Source organism: Corylus avellana, chromosome ca10 (genome assembly GCF_901000735.1).
Source record: "Corylus avellana chromosome ca10, CavTom2PMs-1.0".
NCBI classification, from domain to species: domain Eukaryota; kingdom Viridiplantae; phylum Streptophyta; class Magnoliopsida; order Fagales; family Betulaceae; genus Corylus; species Corylus avellana.
Window position 1 is genome coordinate 6,207,853 of NC_081550.1, and position 21,705 is coordinate 6,229,557.

Sequence of the window (21,705 nt, forward strand, 5' to 3'; positions counted from 1 at the left end):
GGATCAAAAACTCAAAAAAAAAAACCTAACACACTTGATTATATCAAATAATAAAAACATTTATTTATTTATTTATTAAAAGAGGAGGAGAACCCCCATGGCCAAAGGGTGGCCTCGCGCTACCGCCAGCCACACATGGGATGGGCAGCGGCGGCAGCGAGCTGCCCCTTCGGGTGGCTTCTCCTCATTTTTTTTTTTAAATAATTAAATAAATGTTATTATTATTTGATATAATTAGGTGTATTAGGTTTGTTTTTGAGTTTTTGATCCTAGATGTTTTTAGACCATTAGATGTTTTGGATGGTTAGGATCTAAAAAAAATGAGATTTTCCAATTACTCACAGTTTGAGGGGATCCAGATCCGAGTTCTAATTGTGTGCAAGTGGACTATCAAAAAGTTCTCGAGAGTCAAGGCTAGGGCTAGCTGGAGTAAGTATTTATAGTTGGGCGGCTAGGACTGCCACCTTCTTGTGTACTCCAAAGGCAACTCGCAAGCTATGCTTGACTACATCCCTATTTATCTTTAAATCATAGACCCTTGTGACACATCGTCATCCAAATGGGACTACTTCGACATCGTCACCTAAACGAGAGAGAGAGAGAGAGAATGTGCGGCGAGGGAGAGAAAATGCGAGAATCAAAGGTGTGTAGGGAGGGAGAGAGGCAAAAAACAATTTTACAACAATGAAAAACATAAACCATTTTATGCTTGATTTAGCTTAATTTTGTGGTCAACTGAAAATGTTTTCGGTTTAACTAATTTTTTAGTTGGCCCAAGTACCTCAAAATGGGAAAAACTTTTGTTCGGAAACAATTTTACGCCGAAACAAATATGCTATAGTTTGATGCATATTTTTGGTACAAATTAATTGTTACCTTAAACTCTTTGTGATTACATTGATTTACAATAAGCTATATGTGATATACAAATGTTTTGAAAGCTCAGTGTGGTATAAAAAAAAAAAAAAAAGAAGTCGTTAATATCAACTTTGGTTTAAAACATTGACGGATTCCGTTAGTACACCACATCAAATATAATTATATAATGAAACGTGCCACCATATAATAAAAAAGATGAGTGTTAAGTTTACAAACAAATTTTACAGAAAAACTCTTACAAATTGATGTGCCACAACATGATTAAGTTCTTCAAAATTTGAACTTATCTTATATCCAATCATGTTATGCCACATTAGTTTGTAAAAAATTTTCTATAAAATTTGTTTGTAAGTCAAGCATTCCTCAATAAAAAAATGAGAAGTGATAGAGAACCAAACAAATAAACCCACAACATTCAAGGGGTTTTTAATTAAAAAAAAATGCAATTCTTTCTCCCTTGTCTACTATGTCAGTTTGAAAATTTGTTTGGATTCATTTGTTTGGCTCCCTAACACTTCCCATAAAAAAAATGAGAAATGCTAGGAGTTCTCCTGATATTCTCTTTGTGTCCTCCTAGTCCTAGGTGTATATTATTTTATAAAAAACAAAAAAAAAAAAAAAGTTTGTTTTATTTCTCCCACTTGGTATTTATAAAATAATATACACCTAGGACTGAGAGAATACTAAAAAAATACCAGAAAAACTCATAATATTTCCCTTAAAAAAATATATAAAAAACAAAAAACACTTTTTTTTAAAAAAAAACCTAGATTGCTTGATGTATTGAAGACCAAAACTCTTGGAGAGGAAACCGCAGTCATAGGCGGCGTGCGGTGTCAGTGGGACACAAATTCCTCTTTTTCAACTAGCTTTTCAATTACAGAAGAAAGAAAAAAAAAAAAAAAACCATCATTTTAATAAGGGCAAAAATATCTTTATGGTATCTTTATTGAAACTCGAGTGTTCCTCGACTCGGACTCAGTAAGCGAGTTCCGAGTCGAATGTACCATCCGACCCGCTATAATAAACTTGTCCAAAAAATATGCCCTTAAAAAACAAATAAGGACAAGTGGAGTAAATGGATACTCTCCATTTTGAAATGGAGAATCCTTTTACTGAAGAGAGGCCGTTGTTCTCTCCTATTAGGGCTTTCCCTCACTATCTCTCTCTCTCTCTAAACCCCCAATAGCCGCATAGACATCTTCAATGGCAGTTATCAAATCCTAACCAGGTATTTTCGATTCGTTTCGATATTGCAATCTATTATTCGAAACGTCATGTTTTTATTCAGATAAAAAACCTTTTTTTTTTTGGATTATTAATCGATACAATTTCGTCTTTGCTTTGGTTTATAGGAGCAGCACAAACCCTAATTCTCGCAGCAATTTAAACGACGTATTTTACTCTTTTAGGTAAAATTGAGGAAATAAGGATAGAATTTGGTTGCGATTGGATTCGGATTTGGGGTCCGATCCGATTTAAGCTTTAGATCCGTCAAATGGAGCCTCCGGTGGCGAGATCGAGGGGTCGGCCCAGAAAACGGCCTAAAGAGGATGAAGACAACGGTCTGGGTTCCGACACCAAGAAACTGGCCGTGGAGACGAGACCGGTGGCTCTGGTGGGACGGTACGTGCTGAAGGAATTCGGGGGCAGTGGGATTTTTCTCGGGAAAGTTGTACATTACGATCAGGGGTTGTATAGGGTCAATTACGAGGACGGCGATAGTGAGGACTTGGAGAGCCGCGAGGTTCGAGGGGTTATGCTGGGCGATAATGATTTTGACGAAGATTTGAGTAGAAGGAGGGAGAAACTGGATGTATTAGCATTAAAAATTAGGGCAAAAAATAACAGCGCATCTGAGAAGAAAGCGTTGGCCTTGGTAAATGGAGGGGATAAGATTGAAACATCTACATTGAGTGAGGTAGAAAATAATGGGGGAGAGGTTGAAGGCGATGCCGATTCATCGAGTGATTTGAGTGATTGTGTGAGAGATAGGGATTCGAGGTTTGATGAAGAGACTCCACCTATCCCGCCACCTGAGTTGCCACCTTCTTCGGGAACCATAGGTGTACCGGAGCAGTATGTTTCAAATCTTTTCTCTGTTTATGGTTTCTTGCGGTCGTTTAGTATCCCTCTGTTTTTGAGCCCGTTTACTTTAGATGATTTAGTGGGATCACTTAATTGTTGTGTTGCAAACACGTTGTTGGATTCCATTCATGTCACATTGATGCGTGCGTTGAGGCGTCATCTGGAAACGCAGTCATCGGATGGCTTGGAGCTTGCCTCAAAATGCTTGAGGTACGTGTTTTCATTTCTTTATGTCTTCTGTTGATAAAACGAGTATCTTTAACTTTTACATTAATTTACAGTGAAGTTGTTGTGTCAGAATTTTTGCATGAATAATGTTTGGTGGAATTAACTACTCATAAGTTTTCCTCTTGTCATGTTTAGTAGTAATTTTTTATTCTGCTATGTTTGGTTGCTAAGAAAGGTGGGAATAGATTAGGATTTTCAACATCTGGGGTTTTACAAAACTATGTTACATACTTAACTGTGCCTGATGCATCTATTTCATTCAATTGGGTAGTGCATTTTGTTCTTTTAAATCTAGAAGCACTGATCTCGTTAGGTAATAATGCATATGTTATTCTCTCTGTTGGCAAGCAATTGAACAGGTGGATTTTTTATTGATCTGTTTGTTAAAATCAGTGTTGGGATTGGGGTTTCCATTCCTCGAATATCTTAAGTGATTTTGTGAGATGTCCTTTATTTCTCTTCCCACAACTTCCTATTATATTACTTATATTATGAGATATGTTATGACATATAAATATGGTTTGCAATATCATTATATATATATCTATATTTTTATAGTAAAACTACATTTGAAAGATGCTTTTATTGCCAATTTCCACTGTTATTAATTCAGTTCTGTTCCTTTTTTTTTTTCAGGAGCATTGACTGGGGCTTGCTTGATACATTGACTTGGCCTGTTTACTTGGTCTGCTATTTTACAGTCATGGGATACACAAAGGGACCTGAGTGGAAAGGATTTTTTTATGAGGTTTTGGTCAGGGAGTATTATTCCTTACCTGCAGGTAAGAAGTTAATGATTTTGCAAATCCTGTGTGATGATGTCTTAGAGTCTGCTGAGATAAGAGTTGAGATTGACATGCGTGAAGAATCAGAAGTTGGATTAGATTGTGATACAGAAGCAACCCATCCGCCTGAAAACGGGCCTAGAAGAGTCCACCCCAGATATTCCAAAACTTCTGCTTGCAAGGGCTGGGAAGCTATGGAGATTATTGCAGAAACCCACCAGATGAAGTCACTTGGTAACTCAAATTCTTGGGGTTTCAAAGGTACTAAACAGGATTTGGATGCTGCTGATGTTGATGTGGATCGAAATGGTGATGAGTGCCGGCTTTGTGGCATGGATGGGACCTTGCTTTGCTGTGATGGGTGCCCATCAGCATACCACTCAAGGTGTATCGGCGTGATGAAAATGTTTATACCAGAAGGGCCATGGTACTGTCCAGAGTGCACTATTAATAAGATTGGGCCAACTATTGCAATGGGAACATCACTTAAAGGTGCAGAAATATTTGGCATAGATTCATATGAGCGGATCTTCTTGGCTACTTGCAACCACTTACTGGTGTATGTCTTCAACGTCTTTGTTTTAGCCCCATTCCTTATTGTTAATCACATTATACTGAATGTTTGATAAGCCTATTTGTTTGTAGGGGACTCATTATTGTTGTCTAGCTTTGTGAACCACTTGGTTTTTGAACTTTAGTCCTTGACTGCTCAACTTATCTCAGACTTTTTCTTTAATCCTGTCTTTATGTGTTGCTTTAATTTTCTCCTTATTTTTTGTAATATTTTTAACCCATTTGTTGGCTTACAATTTTAATAATTGCAGGCTTAAGGCATCTATAGCCACAGAACCGTGTTTCAGATATTACAATCAGAATGACATTATAAAAGTCCTGCAAGTTCTTTGTTCATCTGTGCAACATACAGCTTTATACTTGGGGTTGTGTAAGGCAATTTTACAATATTGGTCCATCTCAGAAAGTGTCTTATCGCTTCCAGTGATGAATGAAATGCATATAAACTTAGCAAAAATAAAGGATGATGCAAACTTTTCTACTCTATCGTTGCCTCCTGCCAAGGAAGACCAAAAAGTACATGATATGCTTGAGGCTAAGAACTATGTGTATAATGAAAATCGAAGCAGCGTAGATAATGTGGCTGTATCATGTCTGCAGACCTCGTTGGATAGGACTACTCAGACTGACCTTCCTGAGCCTTGTAGCAGTAGTGACACAAGACAGCGAGAATGCACACTTACGGATATGAAGTTCACTGAGAGGATTAAAATGGACTCAGTCATTGGTTCAGTTAGACAGCAAGCTGATCTGTCTGACTTAACACACCAAAGTATGGTTGACAGATCAGGTGCGGTGGACCTTACTACATGCACCTTCAGAAACAGCAATGGCAATTACAGTGGGCATATGAATGGTATTTGTTTTCCTGTGAATTTGGCCTCTCAAAGAAAAGAAGGTAATCGAGCAGGTTTTGGAAAGTGCGACGGCGATTCAGTTGATGATTTTTTATACTTGGGGTCTTTCCATAAACCTCTGGCTTATATAAATAACTATATGCATGGTGAGTTTGCTGCATCTGCTGCTGCTAGACTGGCTGGTCTTTCATCAGAGGAAATTCAGGTTTCAGACGCACATGCTTCAGAAAATTCTAGGAAAGTTGCTTCTTCCAACAATTTGTTGCAAGCAAAAGCCTTTTCATTAACAGCCTCACGTTTCTTCTGGCCAAGTTCTGAAAAGAAGCTTGTGGAGGTCCCAAGGGAAAGGTGTGGTTGGTGTCTTTCTTGTAAGGCCCCTGTTTCAAGCAAGAGGGGATGCATGTTAAACCATGCTTGCCTGTGCGCCACAAAAGGTGCTATGAAGATCTTTGCCAGCCTTCGTCCCATTAAGAGTGGAGAAGGGAGTCTTGTTAGCATTGCAACATACATTTTGTATATGGAGGAAAGTTTACGTGGTCTGATAGTTGGCCCCTTTCAGAGTGCTAGTTACAGAAAGCAATGGCGTAAACGAGTTGAACTGGCTTCGACTTGTGGGGCATTAAAAGCTCTATTACTTGAAGTAAGTTCTTCTATTTCCTGGTCTACTTCATTATTTGGTGTATATTCTAGTTGGCCTATATCTTTTTTTCCCCTAACTTTTTATTGCTGGTTTTTGAAGGAAAATGTCTGTTTACTTGATTTTCATCTTAAGTGTCCATAATGGTTCTATCGCAATTGATATATAGAATTAGGGGCTAGGGAGCTCAGATAATATGTTTGAGGGGACCAATATAGTTTAGTGTTTGCTTCATAATTCAGAATTTTCTTTCCCGACTCTAATTGTCATTCATGTGTAAGAATGTAATAAGAACATCTTGGGGACCTGTGTATATATTTTGGAGGCCGACTGCATCAGGTTTATGGTGAATTTGTTCTGTCCAACCGTCTACATGCTTTAAAATTACTTAAATTCCACAATTGTGTCATGCAAGCTGATTTTCAAAACGATCTGCTTGATTGTATTCTGAAAATAACCATTTAAAATTAGAAGATGCTTACAATTTTTTGTAGCTCCTTTACCCACTGCCATGAATATGCAAAAGAAGCACCATCGATTAGTTTTGTAGTACCAACTTTCATGGAGCTCAATGTCTTGCTTGTTGGTTTTGAGCCCAAGCACTTACGGGATTTGGCTAAGTGTGCGGGAAGTATGCAGAAGACCTTAAACCACTGAGGAGCTAGCAAGTGCTAAGACTTGAAGTACCAGAAATCTACAAGTTTAAGAAAGTGGAAATGAAAACAATTCTTGTTGAGCAGCCAAAACCCTTCTAAAACATCCTATTTTATGATGTGAAAAGCCTGTTCAGTCTATTGATTTCCTTTAAAAGCTCAGCTGTTCCTCTCCTGCCAGAATATCAGCATAATGTTGCTGTTTCCCGAGCCAGGCTTCATTTAGCTCCAAAATTCCCATGCCAGCTCACTTCACCTTCTTCATTGCGGATGAAAGCCTTCGGTGCACTACAAGTAAAGTGAAAACTAAAGCCGGTGCACTGTGATAAGCTCGATCCCTTACCAATTACCAATGTTCTATCAAGATAAGTTTATTTGTCACTATTAGAATAAAGGGATATTTTTAGCAGGACTATGCTAATTTGTTCATAAATCTAGGCTATTGGTCTTAAGGACTTCTGGCCTATTAGTCTTGTGAGTGGAGTTTATAAGATTATTGCCAAAGTTCTTGCCAATAGATTCATAAGGGTTGTGGAGAAGATTATTTCGAAGCTCCAGAATGCTTTTGTTCAAGGTAGGCAAATCCTTGATTTCGTTCTCATTGCAAGCGATTGTCTGGATGGTAGAATTAGTTTTGGTGAGCCATGGGTGATTTGCAAATTGGATGTTAAGAAGACTTATGATCATGTCAATTGGGATTTCTTACTTTACTTGCTAAGGAGGTATGGTTTCGAGGAGTAATGCTGCTCTTGGATAGCATATTGTATTCCTTCGGTGTGCTTTTTTGTTTTGGTCAATGGCAACCATTTGGTTTCTTCAGTAGCTCTTGTGATTTGAGACAAGGAAATCCTTTATGAGTTTTCTCTTTGTTATTGGTATGGAGGCCTTAAGTAGAATGCTTTCTACAACTGCTAATGGGAGTTCTCTCTCATGCTTTTTGGTGGGGCCTAGGCATTCGGGTTTGGTCAACATTTCACATTTGCAAAACTTTGGGATACTGTGAGTGAAGCCTGGCCACCTTTACTATCTGCGTGCTTCATTTTTATTGTTTGAAGTTGTCTCCAGCTTGAAGATTAACTAGGCCAAGTTGGAATTGGTTCGTGTGGGTAATGTTGAAAATCTTCAAGTCGGAGACAGCTTCAAACCATAAAAATGAAGCACGCAGATTGCAAAGGTGGCTAGGCTTTGCTCCACAGCATGAGTTGACTAGCATTATGAGCTGTGGGGTTTCTTCTTTGCCTTAGAAATATTTTGGTCTTTCGTTGGGGGCATCCTATAAGCCCATATTTATTTGGGATGGTGTCATTGAAAGGATAGAACTATGGTTGGCTAGTTGGAAAATGATGTACTTGTCCAAGGGTGGTAGGGTTACCTGTTTAAAGAGCACAATCTCCAATTAACATACGAATTTCATGTCCCTCTTTCCTATTCTTGCAGGTGTTGCAAACTATATAGAGAGGCTTCATCAAGACTTCTTATGGGGTGGGTTAGACAAAGAGTTCAAATTTCACTTGGTAACTTGATCTAAGGTGTGTTCTCTGTCAATGAGTGAGGGTTGGGGGTTCGAAACTTATTAAAGTTCAATCGTGCTCTCTTGGGAAAATGACTATGGTGCTAATGAGCCTCTCTAGTTGTATGGGGTGGGGTATGTAAGATTATCAGGAAGGGTCGAGGGATGTTCTCAAGTTATATTGGGTTTGAGGTGGGGAATGATGCCAATGTTAGATTTTGGCATGATCTGTGGTGTGAAGACAACGCCCTAAAGGATGCATTCCCTGATTTATATGGTATTGCTTACGCAAAAGATGCTTCCGTAGTAGTTCACTTGGAGTTTTTTGTGTCTCCAATAAGTGGAACATAAACTTTGCTAGAGTGGCTCATGATTGGGAGGTTTATGTCTTTGCCTCGTTCTTCAACTTAGGGTATTCAATGAGAGTGAAACAGGGTAGTGGAGATAAGATTTGTTGGTCCCCCTCCTAGAAAGGATTGTTATTGTTAGCTCTTTATACAATGTCATGGCTTGTAATAATGGCACTCCTTTCCCATGGAAGAGTGTTTGGTGAACTAAGGTCCTTTTGAGGGCGGCCTTTTTTGCTTGGTCATCGGTTGTAGAGAAGATCCTTACCATGGATAACCTTAGGAAGCGACATGTCATTGTGGTCAATAGGTGTTGAATGTGCAAGAAGAATGAGGAGTTTGTGGACCATCTTTTCCTCCATTGTGAGGTTGCTTGTGCATTATGAAATTCTTTTTTAGTCGTTTTGGGTTGTCTTGGGTGGTGCCTAGATGAGTAGTTGACTTGTATATGTGTTGGTGGACTGGTGGTAGCACTCAGAGGAGTTGTTGGCTCTTGCCTCTTGTGGTGTCTTTGGAAGGAAAGGAATGCTCTAAATTTTGAAGACATCAAGAGGACATTGGTAGAGCTTGAGTCCTTTTATACTCTTTATATTTGGACAATTGCGTTTGTAGCTCCTTTGGTGCTTAATTTTTATGATTTTGTTGTTCTTTTTTCTCCTTCTAGCTAGGTGAAGTGTACTTGAGTTTCTACTTTTTGCTTTTAATGATATTATGATTACTTATAAAATAAAAGTGTTCTCTTCCAACATTTTAATTTGTTTCTCCATCGTGTTTAGGGTTTAGGAAAAATGTTTATTCCTTCTTCACTATCCTTGTTTTGAATTTTGATTCAAATCTTCGAAGCTTTATATATATCAGTTAGTACTTTTTTATTTTTTGAACTTCTTAAAGTTGTAAAGTTTTCAAAACCGTTTTTAGTAAACATTTCACAAACTTGAAGTTCGTGCTGGTGTGTTATTACAGTATTGGTGGTGTTCTATTGAAAGTGCCTTTATATCTTCTTCGTGGAGTATTATCTTTTGTACTTAGGCTAGTGTGACTAGTGTCTCCCTCTCCCCCTACTGTCAGCTACTTAGTACATTAAGTTGCAATTGCCTTTCATGTACTTGCCGTCCCCTTTTTGTGATGGAACTAATTGTATTTATTTTTGTAACTTGCCCGTAAGAGTATTGGGCAAATGCATGGCATGAAAGTGATCAGGTGCGTGGCTTGGTTTGCATCATAATCTGAACACTAGTTTGTAAAGATCCTGCTAAGCTTCTAACGCTTGTAGCCAAATTTGAGTGCCACTAAAGGATGACTTTGTGAGTTTCAGCAGTAATCAGATGGGCTTTCAGTATTCAAGTTGAATAATTGTTGCTTGCTGCTACATATGCATGTAAATTATTTTTATTTATATATTTATTCTTTTAGGCAAACATCACGCAACTGTGCAATTGACCCATGACCTCACCCTCCACCTCTTGTTTATGGGGAGAAATTTCCATATGGTGCAAATTTCTTTAAAGGCATGTTTGTGCCTGTGGCATCTATAGTTTGGTTGATGGTCTGAGTTTTTCACTTGCAGCTTGAGGAACACATCAACATAATTGCTGTTTCTGGGGACTGGGTTAAGCTGGTGGATGGCTTGTTAGTTGAATCTTCTGTGATTCAAAGTGCTACATCCACCGTTGGAACAACACAGAAACGGGGATTTAGTGGAAGGCGAAATAGGAAACTGTCTGCTGCATCTGAAGTGACAGCTGATGGTTGCCATGACCAAGGTTTCTGCTGGTGGCAAGGTGGGAAGCTGTCGAAGCTTATATTCCAGAGAGCAATTTTGCCCCGCTCAGTAGTCAAAAAAGCAGCTCGTCAATGTAAATAAGACACCCCTAGCTTTTCCCTTCCTGAAAAATAATCCTTGTTGTATTGGTCCTTTTTCTTTTGCCTTTTTCCGTCAATAAGATTATTATTCACTATATATATATATATATATATATATGTTAGCATTTTTGAATTACAGATTGTTATGAATGTAGGGGAAAGAAAAATATGTACTAATGGTAATATGGCACATTAGGTGGTTGGAGAAAGATTTCTGGGATTGCTTATGCTGATAGTTCTGAGATTCCTAAAAGAAGCAGGCAGTTAGTTTGGAGAGCTGCAGTTGAAATGAGTAAGAATGCATCACAGCTTGCACTTCAGGTTTGTTCTTGTTTTCCTATATTTTGTTGCAACCCCCCTTTTTTTTCCCCTCTCTATTGTTAGCAAATTTTGTAGGTGTTATCATGTTGAAATATCTTTTTAAGTTTGTATTGGAATTTGCATCAGGTCAGATACTTAGACTTTCGATTGAGATGGAGTGATCTTCTTCGTCCTGACCAGAACCTTCAGGATGCAAAAGTCCTAGATTCAGAAGCTTCTACTTTTCGAAATGCTGTCATTTGTGATAAAAAGATTGTTGAAAACAAGATTAGATATGCGGTTGCTTTTGGGAACCAAAAGCATTTTCCTTCACGTGTCATGAAGAATATCATTGAAATAGAGCGAAGTGAAGATGGAAATGACAAGTATTGGTTTTCTGAATCTCGCATTCCTTTGTATTTGATCAAAGAGTATGAAGAAAATGTTGACAAAGTACACTTGGCATCTTTTGAGGAGCCCTCGAATGTCTCATTCAAGTTACAAAGGAGGAGGTTGAGAGCTTCCCATAGAGATATATTTTTCTATCTTACTTGCAAGAGAGACAAATTGGACGTGTGCTCTTGTTCCTCATGTCAGCTGGATGTTTTAATTGGGTAATTATTTTATAATGTTCTATTCTTTTTTCCTTTTTAGTTCTCTACAGCCTACAGAAACTTGGTCCAAGCTCATTAATCTTTTCCTTGGTGTGATCTTCAGGAATGCGGTCAAGTGCAGTACATGCCAAGGTGCATTAACCCAGCCTGAATTTTTTCCTTATATTCAGAATATTTTATTTTGAATTACTAAAATGACCTAACATGTTTTTTTTTTTTTTTACTCTCTTTTCTTTTGGATGCCTTATAATACCCACTTCTAATTTGTGCTGATGTCTATATGAAGAAACATATACTTATATATACATATATACATACATGTGTGTGTGTGTGTGTGTGTGTATCGTGTATCAAGTTCTAGTGATGTGTAACATTGAGGAGCAATATCTACATGCAGATGGACAATTAGTAAAACTGTAGTGTATTTTCATTCAAGTAGAACTTGTAAATTGTCATATAAATTCTTGTGGATTTGTGTGTGAAAGTATTCTTTTGAATCTAGTAGGATATAATGTAGTTCTCTCCACAGTTTACGAGTGTTTCCGCCAAATATTTCTAGAATACTTCTGGATTTCACTGTCATCTTTCATGTTGTTTTAGATCTTGCAAAGTTGTATTCTATGAAATTTCTGGACCTGGACCAATAAATCGTATTTAATATTTATGCCATATTGTGGTCAGGTTATTGTCATGAAGGCTGTACCCTACTGTCAACAATTTCCATGAATGATGATGTTGAGTTCTTGATTACGTGCAAGCGCTGTAACCATGCACAGGCTCTTGCTCAAAAAGAAATCAGTAAAGAATCTCCAACCAGTCCTTTGGCATTGCATGGGCGAGAATGTCATAACCTATTGACTGTCCCTAAGGGTGGAAGGCCTCCATGTAATAATCAACCATTAGCATCTGTCAGAAGTCATGATGCTCGTTCTGAGTTGAAACAAGCTAGTTCTGATTCTAGTTTGGCAAATAAAAACCGCCGCAGGCTGTGTTCTTGGGGTATTATATGGAAGAAGAAGAACAGTGAAGACACTGGCATTGATTTCAGGCTTAAAAACATTATTTTAAAGGGCAGTTTGGGTATCCATCAGTTGGAACCTGTTTGTCACTTGTGCCATAAGCCATATAGGTCTGATCTCATGTATATTTGCTGTGAAACTTGCAATAGTAAGTTTGCTCTAGATTATATGTTCTGCATTTTTTTTACTGAAAATGCTCTCTCTCTCTCTCTCTGTCTATTTTTTTGATGCACTGTGTTTGTGGTCATTGGCAGAATGGTACCATGCAGAAGCTGTTGAACTTCAAGAGTCAAAAATTTTTGATGTAGTGGGCTTCAAGTGTTGCCGGTGTCGTAGGATAAGGTCACCAGTGTGTCCTTACACGGACCTTAAAGACAAGCTGCCTGAGGGTAGGAAGACACGTACAAAGGATACAAAGCAAGAACATATTCCGGTGGACTCTGATTTTGGAATGATTTCTGAATTTAGAGAGTATGAAGCTGCCACAGTGTTTCACATGGAGGAAGTTTCTAATCAAGAATCTACAGTGTGCGAACCTGCGACTCCAGTGTTTCCCATGGGGCAAGCTTTAGAACCTTCAGATTGTGAACCTGGTACTCAATTTCCCATGAAGGAAGTGTCAAAACAAGAAAATGATCCTCTTCTTTTCCCTCTTACCAAAGTTGAGCTAATTACAGAGCATAATTCTGAACTGGATATTGAACAGAATACTGCTTCTGGGCCATGGCCACAGAAACTTCCAATCAGAAGGCATGTGAAGCGTGAAGGGGATGTAGATGGTGTATCTGAGAGCAATCTTTATCATGCTGAATTTTCACCACACCTTGAAACAAACTTCTTCCTGGAACCTACAGAGAAAGCATCACCTCCTCAGGCAGAGTGGGATGTTCAAAGCGAGATGATGTTAGACTATGAAGGTTTTAATTATGAAGATATGGAATTTGAACCCCAGACTTACTTCACTGTTACTGAGTTGCTGGCATCTGATGATGTTGGTCCATTCAGCGGGGTTGATGATCCATCTGGGGATTGGTCAGGATGCTTGGATACTTCTAATGACCAACTAGAACCTGCAAATTCTGTAAAGCCTACCGTTAACATGATACATTGTCAGAGGTGTTCACAGACAGAACCAGCTGCTGATCTTTCTTGCTATATTTGTGGGTTAAAGATACACAGAAACTGTTCACCTTGGGATGAGTCATCAATGGAGGCAGAGAGTTGGAGTTGTGGTGATTGCCGTGAGTGGCGGTAGCTGATCTAGTTGGCCTCTTGAGGTTTTGGGTATTTGTTTCCTCGTAGTGACTTTCCAAGGGAGATCTTTTAGGTGAGATGGTCGAATACCGAACCGCATTTGACAATTCATCAATGGGAAAGATCAGAACGGGAAAGTTCATTCTCCTTTCTGTTGAACTAGAGAAATTCTTGTAAATGCTAGGATTGATGTTTCAAAGGCCAGCCGGGGGTTGATGAGATGGTTGCTGCTCCCTGATAAAAGTGCTCTTCTTTTTTTTTATCTGACGGATTCAGTTTTTCTCGTTGGGAAGGTTGGAAAAATGGCATTTTGTATGGTAGATCGGCGGCTTTGATTTGAAGGGAGGAGGGTCGCAAAATTATCATATGAAATGGATAATTTGTTACCAAATCAGATATAGGGAATGCCGTGAATTAACAAGCCACAGATATTTACACTGATCTTGGAAGATAAGCAGGCTTTTTTTTTTGTGCTTGTCTCATTGAATTGTTTGTATAAAGTATAGTTCTATCAATTTTTGCAATCAATCGAAGTTGAGAGACTTCACCTCACCTTTGAAGAGCATGTTTTGGTTTACTTATTAGTTTGAAAGCAACCAACTTCTGGCAATAGGCTTGTAGTGTTATTCGTTGTAAAATGGCATTTCTAGAGCAGTGTGGACGTGGTGTGCTAAATCCATTGGATGACCAAGGGTGTGATTCACCCATCAAGTCATAGGTAGTAAATATTATTTTACAACCCGTGCTGTTTTAAACAAGAAAAATGCAACATATGCTTTTGGACAAATTAATCGATATATAATATGTCAATGGTAATTTTCCGAAAGTAAATGTAGCATTTTTCTTTAAAGAAATGGAGAAAATTTTAAAGCTCCATTAGTTATTGTTGAATTGGCTGGCTAAGGTAATTCGTGTAATTGACAATTACTCATATTTCTTTCATGTAATGTTACAACTTCACACCATTGAATTTCTAAATGTTATTTAATCTTATGCTGTCAGAGGGTGTGAAGCGAATACGATAAAATGAGTGTGGGTATAGATTGATTCTTTTCCTCTGGTAATTAATATGCTGCCTGACGCAGCATTTGGTAGCTCGAGGATTTCTCTCCTCGTAGGTGAGCCATGTTCATCGAGGTCTTATCTCTGTATTTGATCACTTGCAGCACAATGACAACAAAACGCAATGAAAAATGGAAAAAAAAAAATCACAACGCCGTTGTATCGTCCAATAAATATGCTCTTATTGAAAATATTACTATATCGATTAACAAACGAATGCAAACTATTACAACTGGTTCTACTTCATGCAATATCTTACATGGGTCAAATATTATGCTACAGAAACCAATCCAGTGAAACTGGGAAGGGGAAAAATGATGAATAATAAAGAAAAGAAAAAACCCTCACCCCAAAAGAGAAAAATCTCACCCAAGGCACAATTACATTGTGCAGAAAGAATCTGAAAATCCCGACCAACCCCTGGAAATTCCCACTCAAACCACTAAGCCGACTACCAAATTAGCTCACCCCTTTAATTCCGCCAGCCCTTGCATCTTGGTTTCTTTTTATCCACAATTTTAACTTGAGGGACATATGGGTGGGCCCAGCTGTATAAATCAGGTTTACAAGCGTATAATGAACAAATCCTCACACATCACTCACCTTCACTCTGTCACAGTAAACCAGCCAGCATAGCCCCAGGATCTGTCAATGCTGCTGCTGCTGGACTCGTTGGTTGAGGTACTGCTGGCGCAGGCGGTGCTGCTGTAGGAGCATGGGAGGCTGTAGGAATATTAACTAATTGTTCTTTCATGAACTCCTTCAACCTGCAATATCAACCCATCAGAAAATTCCACCAAAGGTACAATAAAACTAAAACTTACACAACTGTCAATTCTAACATACTCAAATGTTAACGCGGGCTCCCCTGAAGCAACTGTCATACGCAACTGGGTTCTGTCTGCTGGATCCGTTTCAATTCTAACCTGAGTATCATCAAAGAAAAAGGCAGTCAGAAAGGTGACCTTTCACAAATTCTATCGCATCATTAACTTTATATTCTAAAAATCTTAACATTTTTTTTTTCCTTTTTTAATTAGGTGTTTCTCTTGTATAAATCCTGTGTACTTCGGTTGCCCCTTTTGTACTTTTCAATAATATTTTGTTTACTTCAAAAAAAAAAAAAAGGGTTCTCTCTCTTCTTTGCCAGAATTATTTTCTTCACTTGTGCATTGTATGTTCGGATACCACTTAGCATGTATGTGTGTGTGTGTATCACGGTTATTTCCCCAAATATCGACCAGAAGGTTTCAAAATTTAGTTAAGAACTGCAAGTCTTACAGACTAGGTAAGATTCAATAACGAAAAAATCCAGTCATAAATGCTGAAACTGGATGAATATGCCTTACCAAGCAGAGCATGGCCCGTGTACTTTCTGAATAGAACGTTGTGCTTGCAACAAGATTGTTTGGATTTGGGTCCTATAACAGAGAATTAAACAATGAAAAGCTTCATATAACCGACAGATTCCCAATAAAAATTAAACATTTTTCTCTTTATTGCAAGTACTTACAAGCCCTGGACAAACTATCAACTGGAAACTGTTAAATAAATTTGCCATGTCCAGAAGAGGCATTGGTCTTACGCCTCTGACCTGTGCAATTGACAGCAAAAAAAGAGAGCATCTAGATGTTAATCAATATGATTAAATAGAGAAGGTAAACAAATAAGACTGCAACCTGCGATTGGTAAACATGCAACAAATAGAACAATGCCACTTATTGACCATAAATCGATGACAACATGTTTTCCCCCCCTTTTATTCGTCAACAGTGAGAAGGCATGTTATGGCAAAAATACCCAACATCTCATCACTATCCAATTACAATTGGATGGTAACAGAGAACTCCAACAGTTCAACAAATGGAAAAATGGTAAATACTAAAAAAAGTTTTCCCCCCTCTCTAGCGATGAGATGATAAGGCTATTGTTTTGCCTTACAGGCAGGTTATGGTGAAAATACCTAACATCTAATCACCTTCAATTAGAATTGGATGATGAAGGGAAATTCTAACCACTGGGGAAAAAAACATATTCTAATTTAATAACCACATATTAGTTATGAGCAATAGTGTTAAGTAATCCTTTTACTTGAAGTTCAGTTAGTAAATATAAAGAGAAAGAATGGACTTTTCATGTAAAGAAAATTTACTCTAATGCTATAGAGAAAGCAAAATGTACCATACCACTTCTTGGAGCTTCAAAGGTGGTCCTGAAAGTGATCTCCATTGAGGGAAAAACTCTTCAGCTGTCACTGTTATAGGCTGAAGAAATTTATTCAAGACAGCAGGAAGGCGAAGCTTGACATTGATCTATGACAGGACAAAAAAGATACACGAGGTCACAGATATAACCTAGCTTCATGTTAATTATCAGAAGAAAAACACATAAATTACAGGTATAAGAAGTACCATATTGTTACCAAACTTGTATGAGAAATCAAGGACTGCTACATCCCTACTAGGGCGGAGATTCACAATTTCAAGTGGGCATTGCACCTATACAACCAAATATTAAAAATGTAAAGGACATTTAATGAATAAGGACAAAAGATAAGAGTGCCCACTATATACACCAACAATCAGTGACCCTTTACGAAAACAACAGTCGGTCTTCACCTGTGCCCTGGGAGGAATAGTCTCTGGTACTAATGAGAGCTCCATTTTTAAATGGGATGGAGGCAATATTATAGCCTGAACTGAAACAAGTGGAGAAGTATTCTTGTTTCCCAAGAAAAGAACAAGTCGCCCATGATGTGCTCGCCACTCTGCTTTAATGCCAATCTGAGGTAATATTTAACAACAAAATTACCATAAGCCTAGTAAAAGCTTTAACCTTTTGAAAAATTGAAAGGTAAACACAAAATATTACAATGGGAGGTATCTTATGGTATTATATATAACAGATGAAGAAAGAACATTTGGAGGAAAGAAAAAACCTGGATGTAAGGATCTTCATATAAAACACCACTATCCTTCAAGCACAAAGCCTGAAACCTTTCAGCAATATTTCCTATTGGCTACAAAAATGAATAATGGGATTAGCAGGTTAAAAGTTTGATTAAGCACAATGAATATCACAATCTTACAGCACATATCAGCTGAGACTAGACCATGTTTTTCTAATTTTGATAAAGCCAGATATAAAAGCCAATAAACAGGGACATGCAGCAAAGTCTATTGTTGCAGAACTTGTCCATCTTACGTGGCAATCAGTAAGTTGTGGGAAAGGATTGGAGAAAATGTGAAAACAATTTTTATTGAAGCTTCAGATTTTTAGGGAAGCAAAACAAGTTGAGCTGCTCAAGCTTAGCTCCATTTGACACAATCAGGGCAGACTCAAGAAGCCTCTAGCTTTCGTAATGCAAATGAGACAATCTTGAGCAACCTTTTACTATGCTTGACATGTCTTTTAACTCGGTAAAAGTTCAAGCTACTTGAGCTCAACCAAGATTGGCTGATTATAAGGCTTGCTTAAGATAGCTAAAAAATTAAGTGCATCAAGCATAAGCAATGCAATACTCTGCTCATTTAGACTTCAACAGACTATGTTAAATATAATGAATATTCCTATTTACCCTACAGAGGGTCACTGCATATGAAACATCTTATTCAACCCACCTCTTCGTAAGCAATGCAGAGTCTCATAATAACAGTAAGTAGTACCTGAACAGAATTTGTCTGCTCTCCAAAAGGAACAATGGCTGCGGCTTCAATTGTATCTGGAACATCTTTCAATCCAGAGACTATAGTTTGTTGAGACTGGAATTCCGTACTAGGAGGACCTTCAATAGCCAGTGGACCCAAGAGATCACCAAGGAGATCGGCTGGAGGTTGGGGATCTACTTTAGTCAAAGTCCCATTCTCATGGGACAATCCTTGCTCTGCTGAATTGTGATCCTGTCAAGATAATCAAATATATCAATTGCAAATTAAAACAAAAAACAAATGCAGATTCAATCCTAAGATTCCAAAATTAACGAGGAGAATATGGTAACAATGTTAGAGCTCAGGAAAAAACCACATACAACGAATAAAAGAAAAAGATAAAAAAGGAAGAACTTACTGCAGTACTGCTCATGCTGGGCACCTTTACTACACTAAGCTGAGTGCCAGATGATAATGGTGTCCCATTCGCAGGACGCTGATCAGTTACAACCAGAGCACTTGATGTTTGCTGCTGGGCCCGCAACTTTAAAGCACTTTGTTCCGCAGTATCAACTTCAGTATCAGCCTTCTTGATCAATGCGGACTAAATTTTAAAGGAAATATTAAAGTTAGTGCCAAAAACCTTCTAGTGAACCCTTTAACCGAACATACAAAACTGAGTATATTGCCACTGAACTAATCTGCACCAGAAGTACCTGTCGCTCAGGGAATTTGGGCATTTCAGCCAATATATCCATTAGAGCCGCACCTTTTCTACTCAAGGCAATATATTCAACAGCTCGTTGTTGTATCTCAGCATCAATGCAACTCTCGTATCTACAAGAATGAAAAAAGTGTGTTAAAAATGCCTACATCATTTGGTGGCATTTTAGAGGTAAAAATCTCACTTGTTAAAAATTGCCCAAATCTGATTCTGTAGTTCTGGGTCTGGGGGTTGAGTGTGCATTAAAATCTTAGCATATGTTGAGAGAAGAATAGGAATGGTAGAAGACCTGCAAATAAATAATTGACCCTAAGATATACTAGAAGAAATGAAAATCACAACTTAGTAAGACAAGGGGTAAAGGTTAAGTGCCCTTACGATACAGTAGGAAGCTTCTCATGTATAACGCTAAATATTTCCTTCGGACTACACCCTGGCCGTCTGGCCAAAAGGTGGCCAAATTCTCCCAGGAGATATGCACTGACCTGTTGCACACATGCCAATTATCAAATAAATTTAGACAATTATCCTAACAAATTGTTATTTTTTGATGTATCATGATATGTTTGATTTACTTGCAAATAATTTAAATAATTATTTGTGCCTGACGTGGATCAATCAATATATGGCTTTGGTACATGACCATACACAAGGAAAAGAACCAATCAACATTCACAGGCTTCATTGACATGATATGAAACTGGAACTCTCAGAAAATTCAAGTACAAAATTGACCAGATTCATCTGTGGAACATGACATGCAACTATGATAAGTATTGTGGTATTGCTATGCAAATTCTGGGTTCCTCAATTTTTTTATTTTTATTTTTTTTTTAATTTATTTTTATATATTTTTTTTTATAGGTTTCTTTTTATTATTACTAAACAAGGTTGGCAATGGCCTCTCATGCAAACACTTAAAAAGCATTCTTCATTAATAGAACATCAGCAACCCGATGTGCTTACAGAGGCAAAGAATAAAAGAGAGCAGAAAAATAAAATAATATCTCTAGTTCAAAAATAATAATCATGAAACCATTGATACACACCTTCACCATTGTCTCATGTATAGCTGGCTTGTCAAGATACTCTCTCGCCTTTGCTGCCGCATAAGGCTGATCAAATGCATAAAATCTCATTTGAACAATAGGAATATGAAAACCTTTATTGGAAACAGGTAATTCATCAAAAAGAAAAAAGAAACAGGAAGTAACAAAGCATATGTATAAACATTTAATCACCTGTAGGTCTTCATTGTTTGTAACAAACTGCACAACACGAAACCATATGTCATCGCTTACAAAATCCCCAGCCTTATCAATCAATTGAAGAATCACATCCACATACCTGTATCACATAAAAAAACTTTATTTGAACGCCCAGCATATAGTAGAAGAAAATGCCCAGGATGCTTCAGAGAGTTATTTATTATCAAATAATAAAATTCACTCCTCAGTCACAAACTAGAACCCCAAAGTTTTAATCCTCAGAAAATACAAAACAAAAAACAGAAAGCTAATTAGAAATTAGCCCATCAATTTGCATCAGGTATCAGGGCAAAAAGGGCATGTAGAAAATATACAAATGAGAGAAAGATATAGACTGCCCTAGCCTCACCATTTCTGTAGGCAGAAAATCCAAAACCCATCATCTACATTTAATTTATCCAGCATACAAAAGCGTTTTGATACCAAACAGTTAACCATCTTAACTATCAAACTGCCCTTTTCACAGATCCACAGACTCCTAAAGACACTCTACAATGCTTTTCTTAGAGGTAGACAAATTCTTGACTCTATGCTCATAGCTAATGAATGTCTAGATAGCAGGATTAGATCTGGCGAGCCATGGGTGCTCTACAAACTGGATATTGAGAAGGCTTATGATCACTTCAATTGGAAGTTCTTACTTTATTTGTTGAGGAGGTGCAGATTCGAGGAGAAAAGGCACTCGTGGACATTGCATTGTATTTCTTCGGTGCATTTTTCTGTTTTGGTGAATGGTAATCCGTCCAAATTCTTCAATAGCTTTGTGGTTTGAGACAGGGATATCCTTTGTCCCCTTTTCTGTTTGTTATCGTTATGGAAGCTTTAAATAAAATGTTTCTACAACTGTTAATGGGGGTTTCCTCTTAGGCATTTTTGTGGGGTCTAGACACTCTGGTGTGGTTATCACACCTGTTGTTTGCGAATCACATTTTGGTTTTTATAGGGTCAATCCTAACCACCTACATTATCTATGAGCCTTATTTTTATGCTTTGAAGTTGTTTTCGGTTTGAAGGTTGACTAAGTCGGAATTGGTTCTTGTGGATAATAATGCTGATAGTGTGGATGGATTGGCGGGCATTTTGGGCTACAAGGTCTTTGCCTTTGAAGTATCTTGGTCTTCTGTTGGGAGCCTCCTATAAGACCAAGTCTATTTGGGACGCTGTTATTGAGAAGATAGAATGACGGCTAGCTAGTTGGAAAATGATGTACTTGTCTAACAATGGTAGGGCAACCCTTATCAAGAGCACCCTTTCGAATTTGCCAACGAATTTCATGTCTCTTTTCCCTCTCCCTGCTGGTGTTGCAAACCATATAGAATCTTCATTGAGACTTCTTATGGGGTAGGCTAGGGGAAGAGTTCAAATTTCACCTGATAAGTTGGCCCAAGGTTTGTTCT

The 21,705-nt window shown here is 38.0% G+C and overlaps 2 protein-coding genes across 2 annotated transcripts in view; one reads left to right on the top strand and one right to left on the bottom strand.

Moving 5' to 3' along the window:
* The first annotated feature begins 1,948 nt into the window (after positions 1-1,948).
* Positions 1,949-14,159, top strand: LOC132163327 (DDT domain-containing protein PTM). The gene is made up of 10 exons (XM_059573574.1): positions 1,949-2,110; positions 2,235-3,177; positions 3,832-4,539; positions 4,805-6,050; positions 10,125-10,413; positions 10,617-10,741; positions 10,868-11,334; positions 11,438-11,466; positions 12,016-12,501; positions 12,608-14,159. Exons 2-10 carry the CDS (start codon positions 2,378-2,380, stop codon positions 13,606-13,608), a joined length of 5,151 nt encoding a protein of 1,716 aa, XP_059429557.1. The 5' UTR covers positions 1,949-2,110; positions 2,235-2,377; the 3' UTR covers positions 13,609-14,159.
* Positions 14,160-14,826: 667 nt separating this feature from the next.
* Positions 14,827-21,705, bottom strand: part of LOC132162806 (AP-2 complex subunit alpha-2-like) — a 21,096-nt gene continuing 14,217 nt past the window's right edge. The window contains exons 25-39 of the mRNA XM_059573035.1: positions 20,282-20,387; positions 20,090-20,155; positions 19,419-19,525; positions 19,225-19,329; positions 19,033-19,153; positions 18,735-18,920; positions 18,335-18,568; positions 17,608-17,688; positions 17,288-17,452; positions 17,081-17,167; positions 16,856-16,981; positions 16,183-16,263; positions 16,019-16,090; positions 15,516-15,595; positions 14,827-15,436 (exon numbers count right to left, since the gene is read on the bottom strand). Of these exons, the coding sequence (XP_059429018.1) occupies positions 15,283-15,436; positions 15,516-15,595; positions 16,019-16,090; positions 16,183-16,263; positions 16,856-16,981; positions 17,081-17,167; positions 17,288-17,452; positions 17,608-17,688; positions 18,335-18,568; positions 18,735-18,920; positions 19,033-19,153; positions 19,225-19,329; positions 19,419-19,525; positions 20,090-20,155; positions 20,282-20,387 (1,771 nt within the window). The 3' untranslated portion in view covers positions 14,827-15,282. The remainder of the gene's footprint in view (positions 15,437-15,515; positions 15,596-16,018; positions 16,091-16,182; positions 16,264-16,855; positions 16,982-17,080; positions 17,168-17,287; positions 17,453-17,607; positions 17,689-18,334; positions 18,569-18,734; positions 18,921-19,032; positions 19,154-19,224; positions 19,330-19,418; positions 19,526-20,089; positions 20,156-20,281; positions 20,388-21,705) is intronic.

Excerpts from the sequence above, each read along its gene's own strand:
- LOC132163327 (XM_059573574.1), top strand. The coding sequence starts at position 2,378 with ATGGAGCCTCCGGTGGCGAGATCGAGGGGTCGGCCCAGAAAACGGCCT. Across the intron at positions 11,467-12,015 it reads CAAGTGCAGTACATGCCAAG|GTTATTGTCATGAAGGCTGT; the intron begins GTGCATTAACCC and ends TATTGTGGTCAG. Across the intron at positions 12,502-12,607 it reads TTGCTGTGAAACTTGCAATA|AATGGTACCATGCAGAAGCT; the intron begins GTAAGTTTGCTC and ends GGTCATTGGCAG.